The 27,723-nt window shown below is 36.8% G+C and overlaps 2 protein-coding genes across 10 annotated transcripts in view; both read right to left on the bottom strand.

The window, feature by feature from the left end:
- Window positions 1-260: 260 nt before the first annotated feature.
- Window positions 261-7,693, bottom strand: smpd2b (sphingomyelin phosphodiesterase 2b). The gene is made up of 12 exons (XM_043242068.1): window positions 7,380-7,693; window positions 6,419-6,499; window positions 5,997-6,079; window positions 5,743-5,839; window positions 5,506-5,582; window positions 5,302-5,395; window positions 4,918-5,007; window positions 4,707-4,792; window positions 3,737-3,869; window positions 3,519-3,623; window positions 2,853-3,021; window positions 261-1,716 (listed from the first exon to the last, which is right to left on the bottom strand). Exons 1-12 carry the CDS (start codon window positions 7,431-7,433, stop codon window positions 1,292-1,294), a joined length of 1,494 nt encoding a protein of 497 aa, XP_043098003.1. The 5' UTR covers window positions 7,434-7,693; the 3' UTR covers window positions 261-1,291.
- Window positions 7,694-9,561: 1,868 nt separating this feature from the next.
- tead3b (TEA domain family member 3 b) overlaps window positions 9,562-27,723 on the bottom strand; it is a 33,202-nt gene continuing 15,040 nt past the window's right edge. For 2 of the 9 annotated variants that reach the window (XM_043242079.1, XM_043242081.1), the window contains 12 exons: window positions 21,597-21,661; window positions 21,365-21,427; window positions 20,069-20,080; window positions 18,301-18,429; window positions 18,169-18,212; window positions 18,029-18,085; window positions 15,946-16,007; window positions 15,724-15,860; window positions 14,264-14,437; window positions 13,160-13,303; window positions 12,929-13,081; window positions 9,562-12,038 (listed from right to left, as the gene is read on the bottom strand). In XM_043242079.1, coding sequence (XP_043098014.1) covers window positions 11,925-12,038; window positions 12,929-13,081; window positions 13,160-13,303; window positions 14,264-14,437; window positions 15,724-15,860; window positions 15,946-16,007; window positions 18,029-18,085; window positions 18,169-18,212; window positions 18,301-18,429; window positions 20,069-20,080; window positions 21,365-21,427; window positions 21,597-21,661 — 1,154 coding nt within the window. In that variant the 3' untranslated portion in view covers window positions 9,562-11,924. Of the gene's footprint in view, window positions 12,039-12,928; window positions 13,082-13,159; window positions 13,304-14,263; window positions 14,438-15,723; window positions 15,861-15,945; window positions 16,008-18,028; window positions 18,086-18,168; window positions 18,213-18,300; window positions 18,430-20,068; window positions 20,081-21,190; window positions 21,254-21,364; window positions 21,428-21,596; window positions 21,662-27,723 lie in introns of all 9 variants that reach the window. The other 7 variants (XM_043242080.1, XM_043242085.1, XM_043242083.1 and 4 more) reach the window with 7 other exon arrangements.

Here is a 27,723-nt window from a genome sequence, read left to right as displayed (position 1 = left end):
AAAAAACTATTTTACCTGAACTACTTAAGTTATATATAAACAAACTGGTATCTGTATCAAATACCGCTGGTTGACCATGTCCATAGATGTCGGTTTTGAGGACATCAAACGTTATTAAAAAAACTAAAATCTAATATCTACTAAATGCAGCAACTGACAGCATGCTGTATATTTGTGTAATAAGAGCTACCATTAATACTTGACCTACACTGCACCCTTGTGGAGGGCAGATCGCATTGAAACCAAATCAAAACGCTAGATTGCTGAAAACCGATGTGCTTTGTTTATTCTTTTTTTATAAAAGATACAGTTATGTCATAAACCGTTAACACGAGAGACACGAGGATTGTTGACAGCTTAAACAAATAAAAAACAAACAGTTATGGAGTGGTTCGACCAAATAATCGAATAATAATTACAGCTGTGTGGTTTTATTCTTCTCCGCTCGACTTCCTCAAACAGTAACTGAAGATGAATGAAGAGATGAGGTTTCTTCTCATTTCCCGAAAGGTCTTAGCATGGACAGTTAAGCGTCAAGTTCACAATTAATGCACAAAACGTCACAAACTGATGATTGGAAACATTTAACAAATAAAAGGAAAGAAACACCTGCCCAGCAGGTCTCCATTTACAAATGTTAGCAAAGAAAAACAACATTCAATGAGCAGGTGATAATAAGCCGTCATATATCATTCATACTGGTCCATTCTTCTAAAGCAATGGCTTTCAACCTTCATAGTTTTGATATTTGAATGCCCGTATTATATATATATTATATTATTTTATATTAATTTGTGTGTGTGTGTGTGTGTGTGAACTATGCACTTTAAAAAAAAGATGTAAAATATATAATATATAAAATATGATTTCAGTTTGCATTTTAAGATTATGCATTTAACCATTTACTTAGATAACTAAATAATAAATTTGAGTTTTAAATGAATAATTATTGATATTAATAATAACAGGGTTAATGTGTAAGGTTAATTAACCACATGAATTTTTATTTTTTTTTTTAATTATTTATATATCATATATATATATATATTATTTTTTCATAATTTAAAGTCATTCTGGGAACCACTATGAAATAACTAAAGTAAAGTAAAGTAAAGTAGATCTGTCATGAAAGTAATGATTTTGCTAACTTACTAACTTTGCTTCCAGGTAAAAGTATCCTCAACATCGATGTGAAAAAGCTGCATAAAAGTGGTCAGTTAAGACATGATAAAATAGTAATAGTAAAATAGTCATACATAATTCTATAAAAAGTTCCAATTCTATTCAAACGTTACATTTGGTTTAACTCTCTGGCTGAATCTTTGCTACCTAGGGGCCTTTGCGAACGGTCCGAGGATAAAACCTCGGGGGACTCCTTAAGCTGTTCTTGAAAGCTACTCAGCGCCAGTCTCATCTGGTCCTCGGTGCCTTGTAGTGCCTTCACCTCCATGCTGTAGAAGACGTACAGCATCAGTGTGGAGAAGAGGACGGCAAAGCACAGCGCCCCCAGCAGGTAGAAAGAGGCTTTGGGAAAGGGCTGTTCAGTTCCCAGAGCAAACAACGGGACGGCGGCGATTGCTAGCTCAAGCACTAACAGTACAAGACCCATAATGCCTGTGCGTGCCGCTGTGTGCCGCATGCGCTCAGCACAGTGAAGACCCACCTTTACTTCGGTACGAGCTTCATTGACTGTGTTGACCAGCTCAGGAAGCTTATCTGAGAAAGAGACAAAGTGTCCGGATTAAAAAACACACTCTAACATCTATATGTTTGCATTCAGTGACTTTTATTCCTCAAAAAGTATTCAGTTGACCAAAAGTGACAAGGACAATGTTACAAAATGCTTTCTTTCTGCATTACAAATTTTGACAAAACTTTGAAACAGCACCGTTTTTAATTGTCATAATAAGAAATGTCTGTTGTACAGCAAATCAGCAAAGTATAATGTTTTCTGGAGAATCGTGTGACACTGAAGACTGAAGTAATTCTAAAAATTCTACTTTGAATAAAAGGAAAACATGATAAAATACACTGAAATAGAGATAACACTTTATTTTAAGGTCTGTTGTACTTAAACCAAAAAGTACTTACCATGTAAATAAATTATGGGACAGTTTGTAACTATGTAGACGTAATACGCAGCTACTGTTACACATTTGTAACAGACCAAGTCTGTTACACAGCTACTCATCAAACCAAAAGATTGTCACACATGTGCTTAAATACATGCTATACCTTTCTAATTACATTCAAATGACAGAATATTACACAGGCATACGCTACTTAAAATAAAGTGCATCAAGATATGTACATAAGTAGCTGTGTAACGTGTGTGTAACAGTAGCTGCATGTTACATCGACATAAATCACAGGCTGTTCCGTAACTTAGTTACACGATGAGTACATTTTATTTCACGTATGTACAATGACTACTACTAAGCACGTAATTAGCTAATTAAATCTGTATTATGCCACCTTAAAATAAAGCGTTACCAAAATGGAAAACAGTTAACTGTAACAATGTTTCACAATATTACTGTTTTTGTTTATTTTTAACATTGTTGTTTGCATTTTGAGTCAAATGATCCATCATTTACTCACAGTTTTTTTTAAACAATCTTTTTCATTCATTCATGTATGTATGTTTTTATTTGTAGAAGTTTTGAGCAATGTAAGATTGAGTGATTAATATTTTTGGGTGCAATGTTCCTTTAAAGCGCATAGCATATCCCAAAAAAAACTAGCATGTATGGATCAAGCGGTCATTTTTTAAACTTTATTAAAGCTCTTCGAAAATAGAGAGCAATTGTTTTTGAAGCAAAATGCGTGTTTTTATTATTCCAAGCAAATACCTGAAACACAGCCAGCCCGTCTCTCGGAGCACCCATTTCCCTTTGTAGTCGGTGTAAACAGGAACTCGGCTGTGAGAGCCTCGTGGTCAGAATAAGGGAAGGGATGTCCAGGAACAGGGCCCTTAGTTGTGGACAAAGACTCACAGCTCACATCCACTTCCCCTGATCCCTGCCAGAAAACAGCTGTTAGCATTCATTCAACTGGAAGTTAAGTGCTGGGCGTCCTATCACAGGAGTTTCTGGTTTCTCCCAAGGTTTTTTTTTCTCCATTCTGTATGGATGGGGTTTTGGTCTCACCAGCTTGCTTTGCTGAGGACACTTAACTTCTAGCGATCATCGTCGAATTGATTACAGAGACCGTCTCTGCATTTAATAACAAATTGTTCAGTGCTTTGATGCAACCTGTGTTGTTAAAAGTGCTATATAAATAAAAATGATTGATTGATTCATTCATTCATGAGCGTACAGGTAAAGAAAGCTGCAGATCTGACATGCAAGTAATCATTTTGTTCATTTTAATTTTGCTTAAACGACTACACCGCAGCACAAGCAACGGTTAAGAGCGTTAGAAAAACCATTAAAATAATTTGACTTCATTTGTACTTTGGATAAAAGCGTCTGCTAAATTATTAAAACGTAAATGTAAATGCCAACAAGTATATTTACCTTAAACAGGATGTAGTCTATACGGACTCCCCCTCCAAAAGGAACGAGCCCATCTGTGTTCGTGAATGGGTTTTCTGATATATGAGTACATCCCTCCTCACATCCCTAAAATAAAGGACAGGATGGCTGCCATAAATCATAATTATGACTTTTTATAATGCACACACACACACTCGATCATTACAATAATCCAGGCGGCCTCATGCTGCAGTACTAACATCAAAGTTAGCGGTCTCACTGAAACAGTCCAGAAGTCCTGTGTAGTTTCTCAGCAGTCTGGTGCCGAGATCGTCCGGGTGCATGTTCAGATCTCCACCCAGAATCACAGCGTCCGCTCCAGCACTGGTGTGCCTTCATACAAAAAGACAGCCAGTTGTTAGCATAATACACACACACACACACACACACAGAGACACACACACACACACACAGAGACAGAGAGACAGACAGAGAGACAGAGACACACACACACACACACACACACACACACAGACAGAGACACACACACACACAGAGACAGAGAGACAGAGACACACACACACACACACACACACACAGAGACAGACAGAGACACACACACACACACAGACAGACAGACAGACAGGAGACACACACACACACAGAGACAGTTCAGAGAGACAAACACACACTGAAAACAGACAGAGATGTATTACACACATTACAAGACAGACAGTAACACAGTTGTGAGACACACACACACACACACACACACAACACACACACACACACACTTTTAGCGCTGGCACACACAGTGAATCTGTGGCAGTTTTGCAGAGAGGCCACAGACACACAAAAAACACACACAGCAAATAACAACACACACACAGGCACACAGACAGACAGAACAGACAGACAGACAGACAGACAGACAGACAGACAGACAGACAAAGATAGCAGACGTTTAGCACCTTACACAGAACACACACAAGTTGCAGCTCCCAGGCTTGAAAATAACTGTGATGTATTACAATATTACAAGAAAAAGTAAAAGTTGTGAGACATTTTAACAGGACCACTCGAAAGAGCCTTCTTTTTAGCGCTGGCTTCATTGTGAATCTGTGGCAGTTTTGCAGAGAGGCCGTTATTAAAAAAAAACTGAGCAAATAAAACCTACATGAGGCTCAAAATACACCGCAGCCGTGGGTAAATATAGCAGACGTTTAGCACCTTATGAACTGTTGCAGCTCCCAGGCTTGAACCACTCGGTGCGGGAGATAGGAGTCTTTCTCCCGGCAATATATAATAAAAAAACTCTCATAATAAAAACAAAAACATGATAAAAGCACAAACATTTATATAATAAAAATACTCTCATAGATGAAAACATGATAAGCAGTAACAAATATAACACTGATATACGCATTTTGCATGAACTTACATGAGTGACGAATACATGAACCTTCAGCCCGCGGATGTTGAGCAAGACCTTCCCGACGGCTTTACCGCCAAACCAGTCGCCATGTTGAGCCTGATATAAGAATTGATTATTAACAAGCCACCAGAATAACCTCTCGACTGACGCTGAAAGAGGAAACTGAGGCCACATAAACGCCGCATGAAAACAACAGCTAGTGAGCCTGTGCCTATAATGGCGGGGGCGGCGTTCTGCACAAAAGCACTGTTTAAAAAACCTAATATTGTTACTATGCATAGCTATAGGTATTTTATAAAACCAGTATGTTATTTAGGAGCGTGCTATGTTGCCTAAAACTTTATTTTCAAATGTAAGTTGATGTTTGTGCATGTGACTGATCGGACTCACCATGTATGGATATCCATTCAATGAGTATCTGTACAGAAAGGCATCATGGATTTGGTGTCTGGAAAACACAGCCAGCCCGCTGCCTATAAATCCACTAAAGGGGAGAAGTTTGCATCTTTTATTGCGCCTATGTTCATATCGGTTTGTGCGTTTATTAAAAACGTAGTCTGTGTTCTTTTTCGTGCGTTACAGATCACAACTGACCTTTTAAAATAATGGGAGTGCGGATAGGCGCTGCTTAGCTGCTTCTTTAAAAACTGAAAGTCTTTCTCGCACCACACCTGAAACAAACAGACCCACTAATATATTTGCTTCGATTATGATCGTCAATCATTTTTACGCTGAGAGAAGACGGTAGCGTATCTGTGGCAGTGAATGTAAATATGAATATGCCATATTTTATGAATAGAGAATTCATTTAAACATTTTAAACAGCTTTACCTCTTGCAGTAATGCTATATCCAGCTGTTCCCGACTCAGCAGGTCTCCGATCATAACAAAGCGCTCTTTGCAGTTCTTACTGAGGTATCGGATCCCCCTAAAACAATCAAAACTAGCTACATCGGCTTACACGACCCTATATACCGTCATCTTGCATTCGGGGATCATTTGCAGTAAATTAATACTATAACTTCAACGAAAAACATTCTCTGCAGAATTTAAGAACTGGGTTTCTCCAGCTAGAGAAAACTCACCAGCAGTTGAGAGAGAAGACGCGGAATCCGATTGGTTCTGAGGCTGCCATGGCGATGGGTCTTATGGGATGGTTGCAGCCAGTCTGCAAAGATAAAAAAAAAAAAAAAAAAGTTTCCAGTTTACGCTTAAACCAGTTTCGACGCACAAAACAAAACGGTTTGAGTCAGTTGCGGATTTCTCTGAACTAGCGTTACTGAACGTCTGAGACTGTTTACTCATAATACTTCACAGAAAAAAGAAAGAAAAAAAGTTCTGTGGAACTGTACTGTGGAAAATATGAAATGCTATACAAATGCATTAATAATAATCGAACGCGTTGAGCTTACAAACATGACAAATTTCATAAAGATATTCACTTCACGTAAGCGCAAAGCCACCGCTTCACCAATCTAAAATAAAGCGTGCTTCATGTTTACCTGACCTGCTTAAAATGTAAGAGTGGCGCTCGTCGGTCCGCAGTCGTACGAGTAACTGAAACACCTCTGAGCCCCAGACAGAGTCCCTGATACACAAACACTCATAAATCAAAAAGCCCACAGCGCTGCTGGATATCATGATAGCTCCGCCTCAATCCCGAGGGTCAAAGGTCCACTCTCTGTGTTGCCATGGTGATGCTTACAGTACAGAACACACCATGCACAGTGATTGAGAAGATAACCTTGTGTGTGTATGTATATATATATATAAACACACACACACACACACACGCAGCACACATTATACTAACTACAAAATGCTAGCCTAAAATAAATAAATAATTTTAGAAATGTGATTTTATACACATTGAAAGCATCTCTTTCAATCGCTTACATAACGGTTAGCAAGTTTATATCTTGCGTTTCTAACTTTTCTCACAATACTCTTAATAAAATGAAATCAAGCAGGACACATTCTAAATGCATGCATTTTATGTACAAAGCGCATAATGTAAAATAAAATAAATTTATTATAAAATTATTAATTTATTGTAAATTTTAAAATAATTTATAATAAATTTAAATGTAAAATAAAATTAATTTAAAATAAAATTAATTATAAAATTATTAATCTATTATAAATGTAAAATAATACATTTTCATTTAAAATTAAAATATTAATTTAAAATAAAATTAATTTATCAAAATTATTAATTTGTTATCAATGTAAAATAATGTATAATACATTTTAATTTAATTTAAAATAAAATTATTAATTATTAAAACTAAATAAATAGTATTGTGCCGGTGCCATCCCTTACATTGCAACAACAAAAAATTAAAAAAAAAGGTACTAATATGGTACTACAATGTTTTTGGCACTTGTACCATGGTATATATCAAAATAACATGGTATTGTCATCACTACAGTAATATTATGGCACATCATACGCTAAAATAATGTACCATGGTATTTTTATGATCCCAAATTCTTGCAAATCCCAAAGATCCTCCTAACATAAACTTCCTAAGCTGAATGTTTGTGGCAGCGTGTGCTTGTGATGACAGTAAATCAGTCTGTATTCATTTTACACCAGTAAGCAACAGCATTTGCTCCAGCGTTATGATCATCCAGGGACAGTAAACACAGACGCAGCTGCTGCACACAAGCACTGGACGGCGCCGGGACGATCCGTGTTTACTGCTGATACCAGACACACCAGCGATTGGGCCGTTGTTATAATGTTATCAGTGCTTTAGGGAAGCATGTTTACACCATGGGGGGGATCTGAGAAAAAAATTACTGTGAGATATATAAACAGCACGAAACCGTAAGAAATGGCAGACAGAAATTTTATCTTTTTCTTGCAGGTTCCAAGTTCTTATCTAGCAGTTTCAATTAAAACTTTCAATTTAAAAAAAAAATGTAAAATTAAAAACAAAAACTTTTCTGATTCTCGCGATTGTTTTTTTGCTATTTATTTTTGATTTAACCAGGAATCTATTAATAATAAACAACACTCTGAAAGTGTGAAAAATAATTTATATATAACATAGTCAGTCAGTGTGTGTGTGTGTGTATATATATATATATATATATATATATATATATATATATATATATATATATATATATATATATATATATATAAAACTCAATTATTTTTCAAACTTTCAGAGTGTTGTTTATTACTCATAGATTCCTGGTTAAATCTATGGAAACTCGTTTATACAAATATATATATATATACACACACACATACATACATATAAATTGAACACATCTCTCATGCTATTATCATATAATTTGCGTGTTAATGTTTTCTATATATTTACATTGTTGTCAGCAGTGAGCATTATAGATTGCTCGTCTGTAGCATTATTTTCATATTTCTGTCACACCCGTACGCACATGCACTGTTAAATGTAAAACAAACGGGCCGGTACAGGTTTCTAACATTAAAGCGGACTGTGGTATTTTCATTAAATGCTCACGTCTATAAAACGAGTAGTCGTGTAGAGTACTGAAAGAGACGGGTGCAAACATGCGACAGAATTCGCGCGAACGCTGTAGAACGCATTTCAAGTAAACGCCGTTGAATCTTACCTTCGGTGCTTCACACGGTTTCGCTCTAGCGCTTCTAATGTCGATGTTATAAACACACTTTCGTGAGCTCAGTGCGTCTCATATCCCGTCCACCTACAGTCAGACCGCCGCTTCCTCATCTGCCACTGACCTGGATGACGACCGCAGAGAAGTCAGTCCGCTTTAGGGGCATTTTTCATTTAACTGTAAACTTTTAATTTGTAAAACGAGCGAACGGGCTCGCTCTCAGCTGCTGGGCGCACGACAAAGCGTCTCCCCGTGACTGACGCACGAGTTTGTATCTCGCAGTTTTTCAATAGTGTTTAAAGAGGTTTACTTTTTGCTTGTTTCCTACAAAAAACGTACTTTGCGGCAAACGCACCAAAGTTTATTACGCCGACTTGCAGACGTCACGGTTTCGTCATTACCAGCGCCACGTTATTACACTGGAATGCTGGGAAATTGAGTTTTTCCTCAGATAAGCGCTCGACTGTTATCGTCTCTATTCGGAGTGGTGCAACGTCTCAAAATATTAATTAGTATAATTTAAATATCCACTTTGTAATTTCAATAAAATAGCTGTTAAATAACTATTCCGGGGTGTAATTATTTTACAGAGCGTTGCTTGAGCAGATGACGTTGTCACGGGTTTCCTGTTACTTTTCCTTGCGCTTCTAAAAACGGACCAATCAGGGGCGTTGTTGAGTATTAGCGATGACGTTCGAGTATATTTTGAAATTATTTGTGTGGAGCGCTTCTATACGTGCGTACTAATAAAACGAATTAACGCATTAAAGCAAAAGTACTTTATAGAGTTAAAAAGACAAACATCCTAAATTTGAAATGTAGCTCAATGCAGTCAAGTTTTTGAACATTTACTATAGTACTCTAAGTACCAAGGCATTTCTTTAATGTTGCTTTAATAGCAGCAATACAAAATACTAAACGTGTTAATTCTGCCTTTCAAAATTTTCATGTAATTTAGATTAAACATATACACATACCTTGTTACATTTTGTGAGCCTCATTCATGAAAGAGAATAAGACACTTTTACAAAGTTGTAAGCGTGTTTTAAGAAATATGGTCCAAGGAGACCCATGCCATTTTATTGGTATTGCTATACATTGTTTTGATTATATTATACAAACCCCTAACATTGAAGATATACATAACTGCAATGCACAACTGGTATCCAAGGCCACAATGAACAGTTAAAAACAAGGGGAAAGCTTTTGCCAACACCACTTAGATTATGGCATAAAATAACAGTAACACACAAAAATTTCAATGTATGCATACAGCATCAATTGAAAGTCAAAGAGCAAACATAAACTTAATAATTATAATAACAATAATTATAAAAAAAGAGACAAAAAAAAAGCCTGTAAGAAAAAAATACAATTGAGGAAACTGTCGTCACTGAAGTTCAAACATACAAAAAAAAAGTAGGTTAAGGCTGTACCAATATACATTACATTTCCGTTTTTTAAGGTGTACCAAAGAATTAGCAGTACCTTCAGAACGTATCTAGACATAAAACTGCTATCAGCGAGCACCAACAACCATCCCGAGGACACTATTCATACAAAATGGTGCCGTCTTTCAAATTTAGGGGCGAGTGGAACAAAAAACGCTACATGGCTTCAACGAAAACAAAAACAAAAACATTGAATCGGGTCAAAAGTTCAAGTTTTTAGTTCTCTAAAGGGAAAACAAACATTTTCAGTAGTAGCAAAACATGATCTCAGTTCAGCACTGTTAAAATGGCATATTTCTGTAATGTCGAACACCTGGTGCGTTCTTGTTCTAAAAACACCTTTACATCTAAAAAAAAAAAAGAGATTCAGAGATGCACAAACCGTAAGAACTGTAACGACGCACACCCGTGCTGAAGTACAGGGCGACGCTAATGACTTTCCCTTTTACACTTGAACCCAAAACTAAAGGATCTGACGTCAAGCCGAGAAAAATGTGCTTGATGCAAAAAAAACAAAAAAAAACCCCCAGTGCAGATACATTGTGACGGTGAAGAAAAAGAAACGGCTTGGAAATGCAAACATTCTCTTCCAGGGTTTGAAAAAGCACCAGATACGACGACAGCAACGCAACGTCCTCCGAATTAAAAAAGAAAGAAAGACATAAAACGAATTCTCTCGAGGTATTGTTGCAGGATTAAATGTTTAAAATCTCGGCGGGCGGCGCTTTCCTTGTAGCAGGGCAACATTCAGACACGACTTTCAAACAATCCCACCTTTCCTCGGTTCATGCATCTCGTGAAAGCTTCGATGAACAGCAGAGTTAAACACCTTGTCACCTCGTGGCGCGAAGAAATTGATCTATTCCTACTATTTTACGTCAAGAGGTAGTCAAAAGGCACTTCAGAGTATCGATCGATTTGAGTTCTTTGAAGAAAGGCACTCACGTTTTGGGTCAACTGCTCGAAATCCTTTAGTACCTGCAAAAAAAAAAAAGTTTCTGAGGCCTTTTCTCTTGTTCGAAGGACAGCCGATGAAAAAGTAACATCTGCGGTTATTCGGTTAAATAGAGTCCAGACGTTGTTTTCCTGCTGTGTGTTTGCAGTACGTCTGTCCTTTACGAAAATGAATGTAAACCCTCCGCTATCCGACCTGGTCCTCTTTTGCAAAAGTGGGCAAATCGCACAAAACCCAGCAAGGTCACATTTCACCGCAAAATCAAAAGAAAAAACACTATATAAAATGCATAAAGAAAAACTTAGTTCAGGGACATTATGATATCGCATTGAAGAAAATGAATCGCATTTCTTTTTACTGTAATGCAAAAAAGCACTAATTTTAATTTTAAAAAATGCATTTTCTTCTGCATAAGAATTTCAGGAATAAGAATTTCAGTGTAGTTAGTGTAAATAAGTAGTCCTAAAAATAGCCTTCATTTTCTTTATCCAAAATATGCATATGGTATATATTTTTCCTTCTGATTTTGGGGTAAAATGAGACGATCCACCCTTACATCACTGTAATACGCTCGATGCGCCGCTCATCAACGGCACACGTCGTCTTCCATGACGTTCTTTCCCATCCAAACACGTTCACGTTCCCTCCGTGGAGACACAACAAAGCTTAAAAGACATCTATGATCTGTATATGCAACGAAACCAACGTGACCCACTTTGTATTTAAGGCATTTAAAAACAAATACAAAAAAAGTTTTTTTTTTTTTTTTTTTTTTTTTTTTTTTTTTTTAGACAGAGTAATACTATATTTTTTTTTATGTCCTCAAAAGGCTTAAATTCTGCACCGAGCAAAACATTTGGGTTTTTTTTTTTGTAACATTTTGGCGTACTCCTCCGATGTTTGGACAATTTGGCATATTCCTCCGCGCGTGAGACGGAGGGACTGTGCAAAGCATCAGAAGTCTGTTGTCAGAACAGCTGGCGGCGGCGCTGCTAGTCTTTGATGAGCCTATAGACGTGGTATTGTGCCCCGTGTTCACTCGTCGACACTTCAAATACAAACGCTATACACAGTAGAGTCTCCTGGGTTTCCCGGTTGGTCACCACCTGCGGCGGGTCAAACAGAAGACAAACACTAAACATCTCCGAAAAGAGCATTTCTGTTACAGGGGAGGAAAGTTCAACTTTGACTTTAGAAAACGCTGGCTGCAATTATTATTTCCAAGCAATAAACAAAAAATATAATTTTAGCATCATAATTATATTTAACGATTTATTTGATGAAATATTTATCATTTTATATTGCTTCTAACACATTTAAGAAAATAAACGCACAATTTATTCTGATCATAAATTATTTTGCTATTATTATTATTAATACTACTACGAATATTGCTAAAAATTTCAACATGATTGTGATTATTTTCAAGCAAAATACAATAGCATTAAATTACACATTAGTAGTGGTATCATTATTATCATATCATCATTAAATAATGAACATTTTCATAATGATCTGATAATTATGAAAAAAATTGTGTGTGCATAAAACGCCATAAACGTGCTTGTGTGAAATTATTATATTTTCTTATAAAGCATTTATACATTGTGTTATTAAATTAAATATTTTATTAAATTAAATTGAATGCATTAAATTACATTTCACCATTATTAATTATATTATATTATATTAATTATTATTATATATTGTTGATATTTTGAAAGGATATATTTTCATAATTTTAATTACATTTCTAATTTTATTTTGTGTTTCCAATCAATTACAACAACTTATTTAATGTCAGTTAAATCTAGATCGTTGATGTGCCTAATTTCAGTTCAGGTTTATTCATAAAGCACATTTAAAAACCAGGTTGACCGAGTCTGGAAAAACAAGACAGCACCACAATGTCTCAGTTCAGGTCAAAGTGCCTCATTTTTAATGCGTTATTAAAAGATTTTCTCATTGTCTATGTCAGGGTGGGAAAGACTTTTACCTGTAAGATGGTGAAGTTTTCTAATACGCTGTTCATCATGTATTTCTCAGGCAGGTGCTTGAGCTTGTGGATGAAGTTGATCATATATTCACACATTGGGGAGCGATGGATCCGATACAAGCACTTCCCTCCCTCGACACGAGCGTACTCCGTCTGTAAATCCAACAAAAGCACGGTCAGATACGAGAAACGCCAGCGCTTTTCAGTCAATTAAAGGCCGACCTCACTGACCTCCACTTTTTCCACCACCTGCTTCCCGAAAGAGCAGACTTTGGTTGAGACGGTGATGGTCATGTTCTCCGAGCTGCTGTACTGACTGCTGACTCCGTAGAACGAGCCCGGTCCATCCTGAACGCCGCTGTTGTTCAGATCCGCCTGAGAGGTTAAAAACCAGCTCAGTATCATCATTCACAAGTGACCCAGGAACACAAAACCAGTCGCTGGGGTAGATTTGTAGTAATAGCCCAAAATACATTGTACAGCTTAAAAGTACGCATTTTCTTTTGCGCCAAAAATCATTAGGACATCATGTTCCGTTAAGGTACTTTTCATCCGTAAATATATAAATGATTAGTAATATGCATTGCTAAGAACCCAGTTTGGAAAACTTTAAAAGGGGTTATTCTCAGCATTTTAGATATTCAAATGGATATAACAAATCATACATCAATGCAAAGCTTGTGTGACCCTTACGATTGGTTTTGTATGATACCCCGGGCTACAAAACCGGTCATAATTGTCATCTTAAAGCTGGTTAAAAAAAGCTTTCCATTGTTATGGTAGGAAAATATTTGGCCAAGATATACAACTAAAAAAATCTGGAATCTGAGGGTGCAAAACAACAACAACAAAAATTATATATAATATTATTATTATATAACTAATATTATTACTATATATAATAATATTATATAATATATAATGATATTATATATATAATAATATTATATATATTGTTATATATATATATATATATTATAATAAAAATAATAATAATAAATAATAATATATATTTATTATTATTATTTTTGTTTAAAGCTGTTAATTGCTAATCAAAAATTTTAATATATTTACAGTAGGAAATTCACAAAATATCTTCATGGAACACAATCTTTACTCAATATCCAATGATTTTTTTGGCATAAAAGAAAATCAGCAATCTTGACCCAAATAATGTATTTTTGGCTATTGCTATTGCTATTATATAAATATAATACTGGTCTTGTGCTCTGGGGTCACATATGTAGCAGAAATGTACAATATGTGGCCAAAAAAAAAAACCAATTAAGTGCTTTTCTGTAAGGTTTGTGTCCACGTTCACACAAATGCACACACCCAGAATTTGACGAGGAAGAAGGCGTTATTAGGGCCCTTCTCGTACAGCTCCTTGAGGCCTCCCGTCTTCTCGGGGAACTTGTCGTAGATCTGTCGGATGTCCACCGTCTCCAGCAGAGGGTCGCTGTAGGAGGGGTTGGTCTGGCCAATGTGAACAAACAGGTGTTTGCTGTACTGTAAAAGGAAATGGCAAATATATCGTAAGTCTGTCTGCAACTAATAAAATTAGTCTATGCCAGTGGTTCTCAACTCCAGTCCTCGGCTTATTTTGTATGTTTCTGAATTTGACAAACTCAGTTCATGGATCTCTCTCAAACTGATGACTTGAATCAGGTGCAGAGATATACAGATACTAATAGAACCATCAGGCTATGCTGTATCGCTCTTATTTATCTAAGAGAAGAAATATGAATATGTAAAAACAAGTGAATTCATTCAAATGTCTTAAAAGTTATGTTGATAACGTAGTTAAAGGTAACATAGTTCACCCAAAAATAAAAAAATTCTGTCATCATTTACTCACCTTCAAGTAGTTCCAAGCCTGTATGAATTTTGTTTTTCTGAACACAAAAGGAAGATATTTTGATGGTGACCCAAAACAGCCTGGTTACAAACGTTCTTCAAAATATCTTTGCAGAAGAAGAAATTCATACAGGTTTGGAACTCCTTGATGATGATGATGATAATCATTTTTGGGTGAACTATTCCTTTAAAACAAGAGCAATATCTGATTATTAATTTAATTAATAATGTGCTAGAAAGTATAAAAATGGTCATGATTTGTGTGTACATAATATATGCTCAATAAAAAATTCAAACACTTGATGTTTTTAATAATTTGTCAGATTTTGTGTTTTTTTTTTTTACATTTAAAATCTAATTATTATTTATTATTCATAAAAAGAGTTTAATATTTCTTTAAAGGTTTATATATATATATATATATATATCATATATATATATATATATATATATATATATATATATATATATATATATATATATATATATATACACACACACATACATACATATATACACACACACACACGACTATAATATAATATTTTATATTAATAATATTTTTTATTTACTTATTAATTTTTAAAAATATTTTTATTTCAAAATTTAACTGTAAAATTGTGATACAAAAATGTTATATATATATATTTTATATTTATATGGTCTTAATCTTTATTAAGATTAAGATTAAAACATTTTCAAACATTAAACCATCTAGATTTTATTTTGGTTGGAAAACTACAATGAGCTCTTTTTTTGGCAACAGACATTTTTTACATGCTACTCGTGTCAAATTTGGGAAGCTAGTCGGCGCGTGAGCTCCCAAACGCATGCAAAAAAAAAAAAGAGATGTATTTCATGTCAAGCAGCGTTTACTGTAAACCGAGCAGAGATGCTGTAAACTTTACTCAACTACCACATCGCTCCTGTCTACTCACAGAGTCCTGGTCCTGAGGGACCTCCATGAACGCCGAGTACTCCAGAAGACGCAGTTTGGAGGAGGCGATGGTGCGATCCTGCCACACGGGCACCGCCGTGGCGACCGGCGGGAGTGGAGGGGCCAGAGACTCATACGCTGCACAAACACAAGGGGGCGCCAGATAAGACTCGACCGCGCGCGCAAACTGAAGAAACTACTACTTGCACACTTGCACACTTACCTAAGGGTGGTTGAACAGGTCCCGGTATGTTTGAGTAAGGAGTTTGTGCAAATGGCTTGATGCTGAAAAAGTGTTCAGGATTTGTTAGAATCAAAGTTACTCGGGCAAAAGCTGCACACGAAAAGACCGTTTGCTAGGGTCAAACATCACCTATTACGGGGGTTCCCACACTTTTTGACCATTTGCAAACATTTGTGATTTCTGGATAAGGATTGTAAAAAAAATGACGAAATCGTTTAGAATCAACTCAAAAAAATGAATCGCTCACAAATCGAACATCAGTTTGACTTGCAAACAAGCTTTGTGCTGGACAAGAGCAATATCAAGCTGATGATTAGCATAATAATAGACACTAATCTATTTCTATAAAGAAAAAATTATACTGACTACAGAAAATTGACTTTTTAAAAAACATACTTAGAAACTAAAAATGGAATCGACATTTCGTTTTGAATCAATATCGCTTGTCCGTATTGTTTACTGGTTCTGTATGTGAAATATAAAGTATAGTGGACAGTAAGCCAGTCATTATTGCCAAAATCAAGACATCAGGGTCCTGATTGCCGGTCTGTGGTTTATTTTGTGATAACAACTAGCAGTTTTTAAACAATCAGCGATGTTTTGATGGAAAGATACTGATTACAGATCTCTAAAGATATTTTGAAGAATATTAGAAGCCGAACAGTTGACGGTACCCATTGACTTCCATGTATTTTTTGGCTACCGTCAACAGATTACCAAATTTCTTCAAAATACCTTCTGTGTCACAGAAAAAAGGAACTCATTCAGGTTTTTCAGGAGTGAAGGATGATGGATTTGCATTTTGGGTGAACCGTCCCCATTCATTTCAGTACAAAACATACATTACCGTGGGAACCCTTTTGTTATTGTTTTTGCTTTAAAGGTGGGATATTTCACACCTCGACGCTTCACGTATCCCACAGCTGTTTGTTTTGGCCGTATCAGCTAAGCGTAAGTTCACCCACTTCAGAGTAGGAGTGTAACACGACAGAAGTCATGTGCGCTAGCTGGCGTCTGATAGCACACGCGCTCGAGAGATCTCAGCAGAGACCACAGAGCCAACGATGTAGAGAGGAATCAGGCTGCCAGTGGATAATGCTGGGAATAAAAACCAGAACCCAGACAGAGCAGCATGCTAAAATCTGACTCTAATGGCATTTCCTGCACCCCTACTGAACCTACAGCAAAGTTTTAGCCAAACTGTGAGCTTGAAATCTGAAGAAAGAGAGCGAACGCTACAAAATAATAAGTGTTCCCTACTTTTAAAACAATTAATTTCTCAGTTGCTCGTGATTACTAAGCAATGCACAGAGAAATTCCTAGCCAATAAATAATTCAGAGCTAAGCATCTAAAATAGTTTATTTTGAAGTAATGGATGACTTATTTATTTATTTATTTATAATTTAATAACTTCATTCATTTATTTCCAACTTTTTTAAGCACATGAAGTTTTCGAACATTATTGCAATGTTATTTATTAGTTTATCATCGTGTATTTTTAAATATATTTCTATATTTTCGAATGGCATATTAATCTTGTGCACAAACAATAAACGGATGCACCATTCTCACGATTTTTCCACTATTCAAACAGCGTTGTTAGTGTTAACTAATACTATTAAAAACACCTGTTAATTGAAGTAAAGCTAAAATGAACTACAAGTTTAAGTCTTTCATCTAATTTTTAATAACATTTATGAATGTTACTTTGCCAGGTAACCAAAATAAGTTTAAACTGAATTACCAAAATAGCTTAAAAAATTAAAACTAATATTACAATAAAAGCTAAACAAAATAATAAAATAATAATATTTTATTTTTTTAAACAAAAATTTTTATTATTATTATTATTATTAATAATAATAATAATAAAAAATAATTTAAAATAATTAAATATATAACATTTACACTCTCTTAAAGTCAAGATACTAGATGAATCTGTGAAATAATCGACAGCTAAACCTATTATGCTACTGTCAATGCAATCTAAAGGAGATTCCCATCCCTAGCAGTGAGTCAAGCTAGCGAAAGATCAGTTCAAGCTCTGTGGAGGGAACTTACGCGTAGCTGGTGCGGCCAAGCCCAGGACTTCTTCCTGGATTGTGCTTAAGAACCAGCCTGATACATAAAAACGCGATCCATTAAACGTGCCAAAAACACAAACAAAAAGAAAAACGGTTTTGAATTAGTGAGTTACTCACTCCTCAGAGGGTCCGGGTTGACCTGGGATAGAGGTCGGCCAGAACTGGAAAAACAGCAGTCAAAATAAATCGAAACGCTCCAAACATTTGCGTACGGGGTAACTTTCAGGTGAAATGCAATCTAAATCGTACCCGTGCAGCTGGAGGGTAAGGGGACTGTGGAAGAGGCGGAAGAGGTGTTTTGATTAGACTTGGAGACACGATCTGAGCAGAGGAGAGCGCCGCCATGTTCTGGAGAGCCTTGTCTTTGGACGCTTGATCCTGGAGGAGACAGAGACACGGGTGAGGAGGATAACCCAGGAGAAAATACAAACAATATCATTGTTAATTTCAACGAATGCAAAGCAGCAGCCTGCCGATTTATGATAGAGCAAGACCAAAAGCATCAGAAAAAGGGGAATAGGAGATTAGAGAGCACCAAATGAATTACAGAGAGAATTAGGTTCACATCTACAGAGCTTGCAAGACAGCGATGGAAAAGTGTTTCAGGTAAGGTTGTTTGCCGTCAGCTCCAGTGGTACAGATGGTAAAATGAGCGTCTCGTACTTATTTTGACGTGAAATCAATTAGTGAATTCAAACTTTTTTTTCCTCCCTTTTCAAATTTCAAAATCACACCAGAAAAGCTATCTTCGATAAATTATCAAAAAGCTGAAAATTAAGGGTGACACTCGATGAGTTGTTATTGCATACTGTTTTATAGTGTACTACAATACTGAACTGCAGATTATTGCCACTATTTGCAATAAGCAGTATATCCTGCTATTATAACTGTGTAAATTGATGTGCACTTAGTGTAAATAGCATCTAGTCTCTATTTTTAGTCAGAAAGAAGACCAATCACGATTCAGTATGCAAATGAGATGATCAACTGTGTTGATATGGAATATTTTGATGTGACAGGACAGCAGGGGATGGACTTTTTCCCCAATGGAAAAAAGCATTACCACAGACTTTTGGCCAGAAAAAAAGTTTTAAGTTAAAATGCCTTAATGATGCATTTTCTTATTTGCAAACACGCAGCTTTTCACTTCACAAGATAATCGATGGACTGGAGCGGTGTGGATAACTTGTGCATTATTGTGATGTTTTTATCAGCTGTTTGGACTCTCATTGTGACGGCACCCATCCACTGAATGGGTCCACTAGCAACAATAATGTAAAATTTTTCCAAATATGTCCAAGTTGTTTTAATCATTAGTTACTGAATAAGCAGACCGCATAAAAAAAAATGCATTTCAAAATCAGTGTCTTTGGATTTCAGTTCTAATAAGAAAAGAAAAAAGGGAAAAGCAAAACAGGTATCTGACAGATATCAATTACTGTGCAGCCAGCGAAGCAAAAGCAACATACTGGCCTGGGATGTCAAACAAACGCACACTTTTGAACCACTTTCCAGTTTGGCCTTCAAGCTCACCAGTCATTCACCATATCTGGTCGGGCTCCTTTTTCATGGACGTTAAATTATACCCCATGAAAAACATGCCCCGCAAATGAAAGCTATTTAACTATAGGTTTGGCGGGACATTCCAGTTTTCCAGAGGCTGAGCGTGCAGCGCGTCACTTTGCATCACAATAAATGAGCGGGGGATAATAAAAAGACTCCCAGTTCACTCGGAAGCACAACCACAAAAAGTGGTGTTGTTTCACAATTACGTTTCTCGAATCTATGAAGCCTGTATGATCTGCGGTGCATAAAACAGAGGGACTTCGGAGAGCGAAACGGCCAGGCATATTATTGACACAAGAATTATGAGCAATCTATGCACACCGCAGGGCCAGAGAGGAGGACTTTATAATGGCGATGCTGGATGTAAACTGAACCTGTGCAGGACAGCCAAGCAAAGCGAAGCAAAAATAAAAAATCAACAATAATTTGCACAATTCAAATCCACACTTACCAAGTTCATGGCCTGAATCAAAAGAAAGAAAGACCATTAGTACAATATTTTAAGAGCAATTTTACTAAACCTAACGTCTCTGACAACAAAGTTGGCTAACTGCATGAAATTCAATGCTATTCTAGATCTATTCTATTCTAGAACTACTTTCTTGATCTTAAAAATGGCTCGCAAGTGAAAAAGTTTCAGAATATTGCAGGGAGAAATTGTAATACTTTGTGCAAAAGAGGGGCATTTATGACCTACCTAAAAAAAAATGCAATGAGCACTACTTTAAAATACAAAAAAAAAAGACTTGTTTTAGTTCTTGAATATACTGTCAGGGGGCGCTAAACTCTACAATCTAAAATGATAAAACAACACAAAGCAAATGCTATGTATTTATGTTCAGAATTCATTGCTTATGTAAATTACATTTATGTAATTTTGAAATCTCACTCACTTATCCTCAATGGGCTAAAATAAATAAATAAAACAAAAAAATAGGCCAGCGTTATTCTAGTATTTTTTGCAATCCTGAATAAAATCACTTAATATACAAATTAAATGTACACATTTTAAAAAGGTCTTTACACAAGTAATTTTTACTATATTACAAATTCTCTCCCCATCTCTCTCTCTCACACACACACACACACACACACAGATAATAATAATAATATTTCATTTAATTTCAGCAAAGTAGTTTATATCACGGCCAGGCTAATAATCTGCATCTGAAAAAAACCATATCGTTCGACCGCATTACTGCATTGTGTTATCCAGCACTTTCTCAGACAGATCTTACGAGTGAAGACCGAGTATTGTTGACAGACGCATGGATTCTGGATGCAAGGAAAAGGAAGGTTGAAGAAACAGTGAGCTACAGGAAAGCCAACGGGCAAAGATCTCAGCCAATCATGCACCTTCAGCCTCTACGACAACCAGCAGCGCCGAACACAAAGCACTACGCTACATGACGCGGCTTTCTGTAGCTTTGTTTTCGTGCCAAATACTGACAAGCACTCAAACGCTCGGGTTTTTATTCAGCCAACAGATAACTGGAACTTATAGCGATGTCTCATTGGTTTGTGCAAAGGCAATTGCTGTTAAGCCCCGGCCCACCCGCAAGAAAGCGCATACCTTCAGCTTTGACTGTATCTCGCGAGATTTTCTCCGGGCAAGAACCTGCAAATGGCTAGAAACCTGCAGAACAGAAAAGCCAAAGAGGAGGAAAAGAAAAAGAGGAGGAGGAGGAGGAGAAAGAGAGAGAGAAGCCGTAACCAAAGAGGGAAAAGATGTGCGTTTCCAACCTACCTTTATACCTGCTTGATACTCTCGAACTTTCTTCCGCGCTAACACCTGTATGTGACTAGATACCTGAAGAATTTCCAGACGGTTTAACAAAAAACAAGCAGTCACAGCACACTAGCTGCTTTATGATTTATTAAGGAATATTTCATTGACTCAACCAAAAATTCGTTAAGCCTTGTTTATTGTAATGCAAACAAATATTTGATACAATCGACAGTATATATGAGGCGCGTACCTGTTTTCTTGTGCGGGTTTTGCCTGTTCTCAGCTTGATGTATCTGGCGATGAGCTCATTGCGCCCTGAGACGAAAGAAAATGTTCTGTAAGTTTTACAGTGACCAAAAGATGGCAACAAAAGCAATGAAAGAGAAGCACGCGTTTCTCAACAACACCGCCTTCATGACTGAAACCACAAATTATGAAGTAAAGCTTTTAGCTTCATATATTTGCTTTTAAATGATGGGGATAAAACTTGTGACCATTCACATGAACATTTAAAAAAAACTAAACAAAAAAAAAAAACTGCAATTAGTCATCTGGTAATAAAAGGGCTATACGTAAAAACCTTTAATAAGGATAAATAATGGCCATTATACAATACAGTGTGTAATATGCATCAACTAATATATCAAGTGAACATGCTATGTATCATCTTCAATTCATTGCCTATTAATTTTTCACAGCATCAATATTAAGGTGTTGACAGAAAAATAAAAACCTGAAAAAAGTTAGATTTCTTTGACTTTAATTTATTCTAAAGTTAAATGTATTGTTTTAAGAACGTTTAGATTTTGTTTACTGGGGAAAAAAAACACTTAATATTCTAATATAATGAATTCTAAATCTTTACTCAGGGAAACGTATCAAAAAACTAAACCTCTCTCATTTAAAAAAAGAGATTTAATTTAATTATGAAATGTATGAAAGATATGTCATATGTATATTATTAATAATATATGCTGTATTATAATGATATATTTTACAATTTTATATAGCTTAAAAAAATGCTAAAAAATATATTTTCTTATTTAAAATTTGTAACAGTTTAAAAAAAAAAAAAATACAATGCTATTCAAATTTTCTTACTAAAAACAAACACTGTGCTAAAATTGTCAACAAATGTACACTAGCAGAGCTCTCCGCCTATTGATTAGCATCCATTAAAGTGTTTGCATAGCTGCCCACGAATGTCCATTTCCGCTTCAAATTAAAAAACTGTGACGAAGTTCAAAATATAAATAGCTATAAATAAAGGCACATCACGAAAAATAGTCACAAATTTTATATACATAAGAATAAAGCTGCAATTAAGAGCGTTATAGTTTTAGTTTTTTTTTGACTGAGAGAAATGGTTCCACAGCAGAGAGACCACTACACTGATTTGAGTTTCTGCACACCCTTCCCCAGACACACCCTCTCTCTCTCTCTTTCTCTCGCTCTCTCTCCGAGCCTCCGCATTCCTCGCATTCCACTGCGCCTGTGACATCTGCCCCACACAACTTGATTTGACGAAGGCAACAGCTTGGAGCACGCATTCAGGGAGCGAGAGAACGGCCCGAAAAGAGCGAGGGAGTGAGAGAGAAACAAAGAGCTTTGCTGTTTCTGCCAGCAACTGGCAGCTGAAGATCATCCCATCCTACCAAACGGACACCCACACCTGCCACGAACCGTCCCAGCAGGAGGCAAAGAATAACACGGACCCCCTGCGTCCCATATCCCCCCACCTCCCAGCTACGATTCCCTCATCAGGTTTCTTCGCAACTTTAGAACGAAGAATCAGGAGTGAAATTTTTTTTGTGCACCTAGCCGGTCACCAGAAGGTTGCTGGATCAATCCCCGCAAGGACCGGGCTGTGATCCACTAACCAAACCGTAATCAACACAAACTTGTCCTTCTAGCGCACTGCATGCTCCGCTGAGACGGTTTACCAGAACGCAGTGTTAAGCAGAAACGAGACTCGGTGTGGGTCAGAAGGTGGAGGGTACTTGGCTCCGTCCTCGGGGTGCTGGGCATTTTTGCAAGCCTCTGTTCCCGCTGAAGCGCAGGTGGAAAATATCTTGAAGCTGTAACAACTAGGAAACCAGACAGACGGCATTTCTGCCATTCATCTGGGCTGTAAATCAACCGGGCAAACTCGAGACGATGAGAGGCAGAGTTGAAGGAAGCATCAGAAGTTGCACAAAAAAAAAAAAAATGGTACATTTCAGTATTGACTTACGTCAATGTTCACCTATCAGCTTTATTTCCCTCACAACTTCCTTGAGACAGAAACAGGCTTTCATAATATGTCATATTGCGAAATCCAAAAATACAATTCTGCAAAATAGTCCGCATTACAAGAAACACTCACTTTTACGAGAAACAAGCCGCTATTGGAAGGTGTAATGTTTGAAATACTGCAAAAAAAAACCCTACAAGATAGGAAAAGTTCACCCAAAAAATAAAAACTCATCACTTAGTCACCCTTGAATAGTTCCAGACCTGTATGGATTTCTTTGTGCTGCTGAACACGAAGGAAGATATTTAGAAGAACGTTTCTGTTTTGGGTCACCATCGACTAGTTGAAAAAAATTTTTTTATGGAAGTCAATGGTGACCCAACACAGCCTGGTTACAAAATATCTTCCTTCGTGTTCAGCAGAACAACGAAATTCATACAGATCTGGAACGACTCGAGGGCGAGTACATTTCATTTTTGGGTGAACTACTCCTTTAAGTTAATGCTCTTGGAAGCATGAAAAAAAAAAAAAAAAAAAAAAAACCTTCATTTAAAAGCATAACAACTAATAAAAGCTGTTTCGGTGCAACACACTTATTTCCACTCATCAATGTCAGTGTAATAAAAAGAGGCGGCTCTGCACTTCACATTACTCTGCTGGCTTTTTAGGGCCGATCCAGGCGGTGTTAGCAGACGGCGTTCCCGGGGCCTCACGTCAGTGGCGGTATTATGAGCGCTGTCGTCATTCTCCTCGTGAGTGGGCTTCTTCAGTGGCAGATGACTACATGTAAATGGATAAGGTGTTTATAGTCACAAGAGAGAGCAGGCTCTCCGTGAGGTCGGCGTTCGCTTTCCTGAAGATGGCGAGAGCAGTGAGTGTCAACGACATGCCGGGATTTGTTTATTAATTTATTAATCATTTCAATTTGAGGAATCTCACTTTGACTGCAAGTCAAATCAGCTCGCAAACCCGCTTTCACTCATACACCTTTAAACCTGTGGTGCATGAGTCAAACCTGACCGAGGATACCACCATAAGGTAAAACCACATGGTTTCAAGGGAATCCCTCAACAAAGATATACAGGCATAAGCTTTCAGAAAATGACAACAATGCTCTATCAACAATGTCAATGCTCCAGTATTTTCTTATCAGCCAGTCGCGGCATCTGAAACGCCACATAACGCATTGAAGTGTCCTTCTGACTTCACAGTGAGTCAGTAAATATGTTTGGGTTTATGGCAAGAGGAGGATAAAGCCTGGATGATGTAATCCCAGACTACAGAAAAGGCTAGATCTAGTGTGCTGCCTTGTTGTCTACAGCCAACACAGGCAGCTACGCACCTTCTAAGGCAGGATGAAACGGATTGAATTGCTCTATAAATGCCAGCTGCTTTGCTGATGCATAAAAGAAGTCCTTGCATAAAGTCTACAGGAGTTGCAACTAACAGTCAATTCTGATAGAATGATTTTTGCATACTGCCAAACTAAAAGAAAACATTTGCTAGTGTATAAAAAAATACGCAGTTCACACAAATATCGAATGCAATCAATCTTGACAGAGTGGTTTACACATTTATACTTCTACAGTGAATAAAACAACTTAAAACTTTTCGTTAAATCCAGACCAGACTACAGATTACCAATTCACACTGGCTCTGACTTCCACCCTTAGTCAAAAGCAAAACATTCAAAAACAATAAAATGACAAATGGTACAAACGAAAGCGATGGTGTCCAATCCTGATGCTTTAAAGCCAACAACTTACAGAGAATTAACACGTACCAACAGACAAGTCAAGACGTTCCCAGCATTATTCATTAGTTGGTTCAGGTGTGTTTAATTAGAACTGGAGCTAAACTCAGCAGGATGATGGCACCTCTGCCTTTCTGAATTGGGCAAGCCTATAGTTATGTTTTCATCCAAAGTTGCGAATGTAACTTGGAATATTGCATAAAACGTGTGAATAATGCACCGTTTCCTTTCAATGAGACTAAAATTGAGCATTAAATATCACTAAGAAAATTATGCTACTAAATTTATAGTTTAATAATATTACATTACAATCAATAGTTTTACCCATAAATAATTTTCATATATAACAAATTATGAGCAAGCAAGCAAAATAATAAAAGTGGTCATTACTTTCGGAGGTGGGTGCCTGTTGTGCTTTGGGAGGCAATTATACAGAAATACTTTGAAGACGGACTACGGCTGAAGCATTGCAGAATGACAAACAATACTTGAGAAGCTGCGCGATGAGATCAATTAGTTAAGTTTTACCATTGTGCAAAGTGCAAATTCACATAACTTTTTTGATGCACATGAAGGAATTTATTCTACCAATAATCCTTGTTCGCACAAGTCAATAATGACCAACAATTCAGAAAAAGCGAAAAAAAAAAACGGGTGATGGAAAAGGTTTGTGAACGATTTGTCAAAATGAGTTCTGGGACTACCTTTGAATATGGCCAAATCAATGTATGTTACATGGTTGCATACTTTTGTTAACTTCTGCTAGATGCTGTTGCACTGGGAGCAGCTTATGACACCTGCAAATTCTGCCTAGGTAGGAAGCTCACTATGAAGCAACAGCTAAGGGACTTTGACTGATTTATAATCAGTCCCTCAGCAGTGACTCAAACCTCATGCAGGTGCAAACAGCACTTAAATCAGTATTTTCAGATTGGTCCTTAAAGAATTCTGTATTGAAAGATTTTTTTTAAAGAGCAATGCACAAGAAAAAAAAGAATGCATATGAATGCAGCAGTTGCGTTTAACATTGGGTTCTTCAAGGAAAAGGCAACTGCAACCCTAAAAGAAGCTCAATGTTTCTTCACCAACACTGGGCTGTGTTCAGGACGCTTTCTGTCAGTTTGCCTTGCTTTCTCCCAGTCTGGTTTGTATCTCGAGGCTTGGCTTGCTAATTCAAACCAGCACTTGGGTTTTGTCTTGTCTGTTTCTCTGAGGAGAAGAAAGGCGAGCAGACAGTTTGAGGAGGAGGGGACAGTCGCCAAACACCTGGACCCTCCCAGTCCAGCCAAACTGGAGAGTCCATCTGCAAATTATGAACACACAACTGAAAGAGAGACATATTGCACAAGCCAAGAATTAAACCGCATTTGCTTATTTTTCCAATTTTTGCAAAAAGATTCGCTGGTTGTGTCCCACTAGCTTTCTAATACAGCTGTTCTAAAGTCCATAAATTTTGATAAAGTCATAAAACTTGACCTGTGCTGGCAAAGTCAGACTGTGTAAAATGACAATTCGGTACGGGTGAGTTTTTCACAGAAATTGGCTCGATCTAGCAATCTCAATGGTCCAAATAGTAATTAAACATGTAAGATTATCTTTATTTGCACATTATCTGAGAGGTCTACCCCTTGTTGTTTCAAAAAGCTGTGTTTGTCTATTAGAAGCAAAGCACTTGTCTTGCATTTTGCTTTCTGTTTTGAAAGGAACATGCATGAAATATTATATTCAAAAGTTTCAAGAAAAAAAAAAAAGTACATTTGCCTAATTTTGCCAGCATGGGTCACAAATGAGCAGTTTTATCATTACAATAGAATATTAATATATTTGGCAGAGTCTTCATAAGTGCATGGTCCCGCTTTACATGCTAAACATGCTTTCTTGTTACTGGCTTGTCCCCAATGGGGGCAATAAAGTTACCATCAAAGGTGCGAGTCATTCAGATAGCCATCTATAGTTTAACCAACTTGCCAAGCAAGATTATCTTTGAACTATTGTTTCAAAGACAGAAAACCGACAGCAGGAACAGAACATTTTCTCAAATGGCTTCTCTAAGTGCAATATTGAGAATGCTTGGCATTGTGCCGCTAAAAATTGTTTGCATTCACAAATTCCTATCTTCATGTTGTTCGGTCTAATGAAGAATTTAACGCTGGAAATACTACTCTGCACCTGGAGCCATTAAAGTGCTGTGCCTCAGGGGCAGACCTACCTTGTTTAGGAGGAAGAACTAGTTGAAAAAAAAAAAAAAAAAAGTACTAGAAAAGAGGCGGGAGCGGGAGAGAGATCTTGTGGGGGAACAAACCTTGATTGAGCAAGACAAACAGAGCTGGTTTTGCCACTTTTTTCAACTGGGTGAGAGGGAGACAGAAGGAAAATAAACGACAACTCTCA

This window comes from Puntigrus tetrazona, chromosome 6 (genome assembly GCF_018831695.1).
Source record: "Puntigrus tetrazona isolate hp1 chromosome 6, ASM1883169v1, whole genome shotgun sequence".
NCBI lineage: Eukaryota > Metazoa > Chordata > Actinopteri > Cypriniformes > Cyprinidae > Puntigrus > Puntigrus tetrazona.
This window is presented reverse-complemented; position numbering and strand designations above follow the sequence as displayed.

Coding starts and splice junctions, on each gene's coding strand:
- smpd2b (XM_043242068.1), bottom strand. CDS start 7,433: ATGTTAGGAGGATCTTTGGGATTTGCAAGAATTTGGGATCATAAAAAT. Junction 4,793..4,917: donor TTCATGTATTCGTCACTCAT/GTAAGTTCATGC, acceptor TTTTATTATGAG/AGTTTTTTTATTATATATTG. Junction 3,624..3,736: donor GTGAGACCGCTAACTTTGAT/GTTAGTACTGCA, acceptor CCTTTATTTTAG/GGATGTGAGGAGGGATGTAC.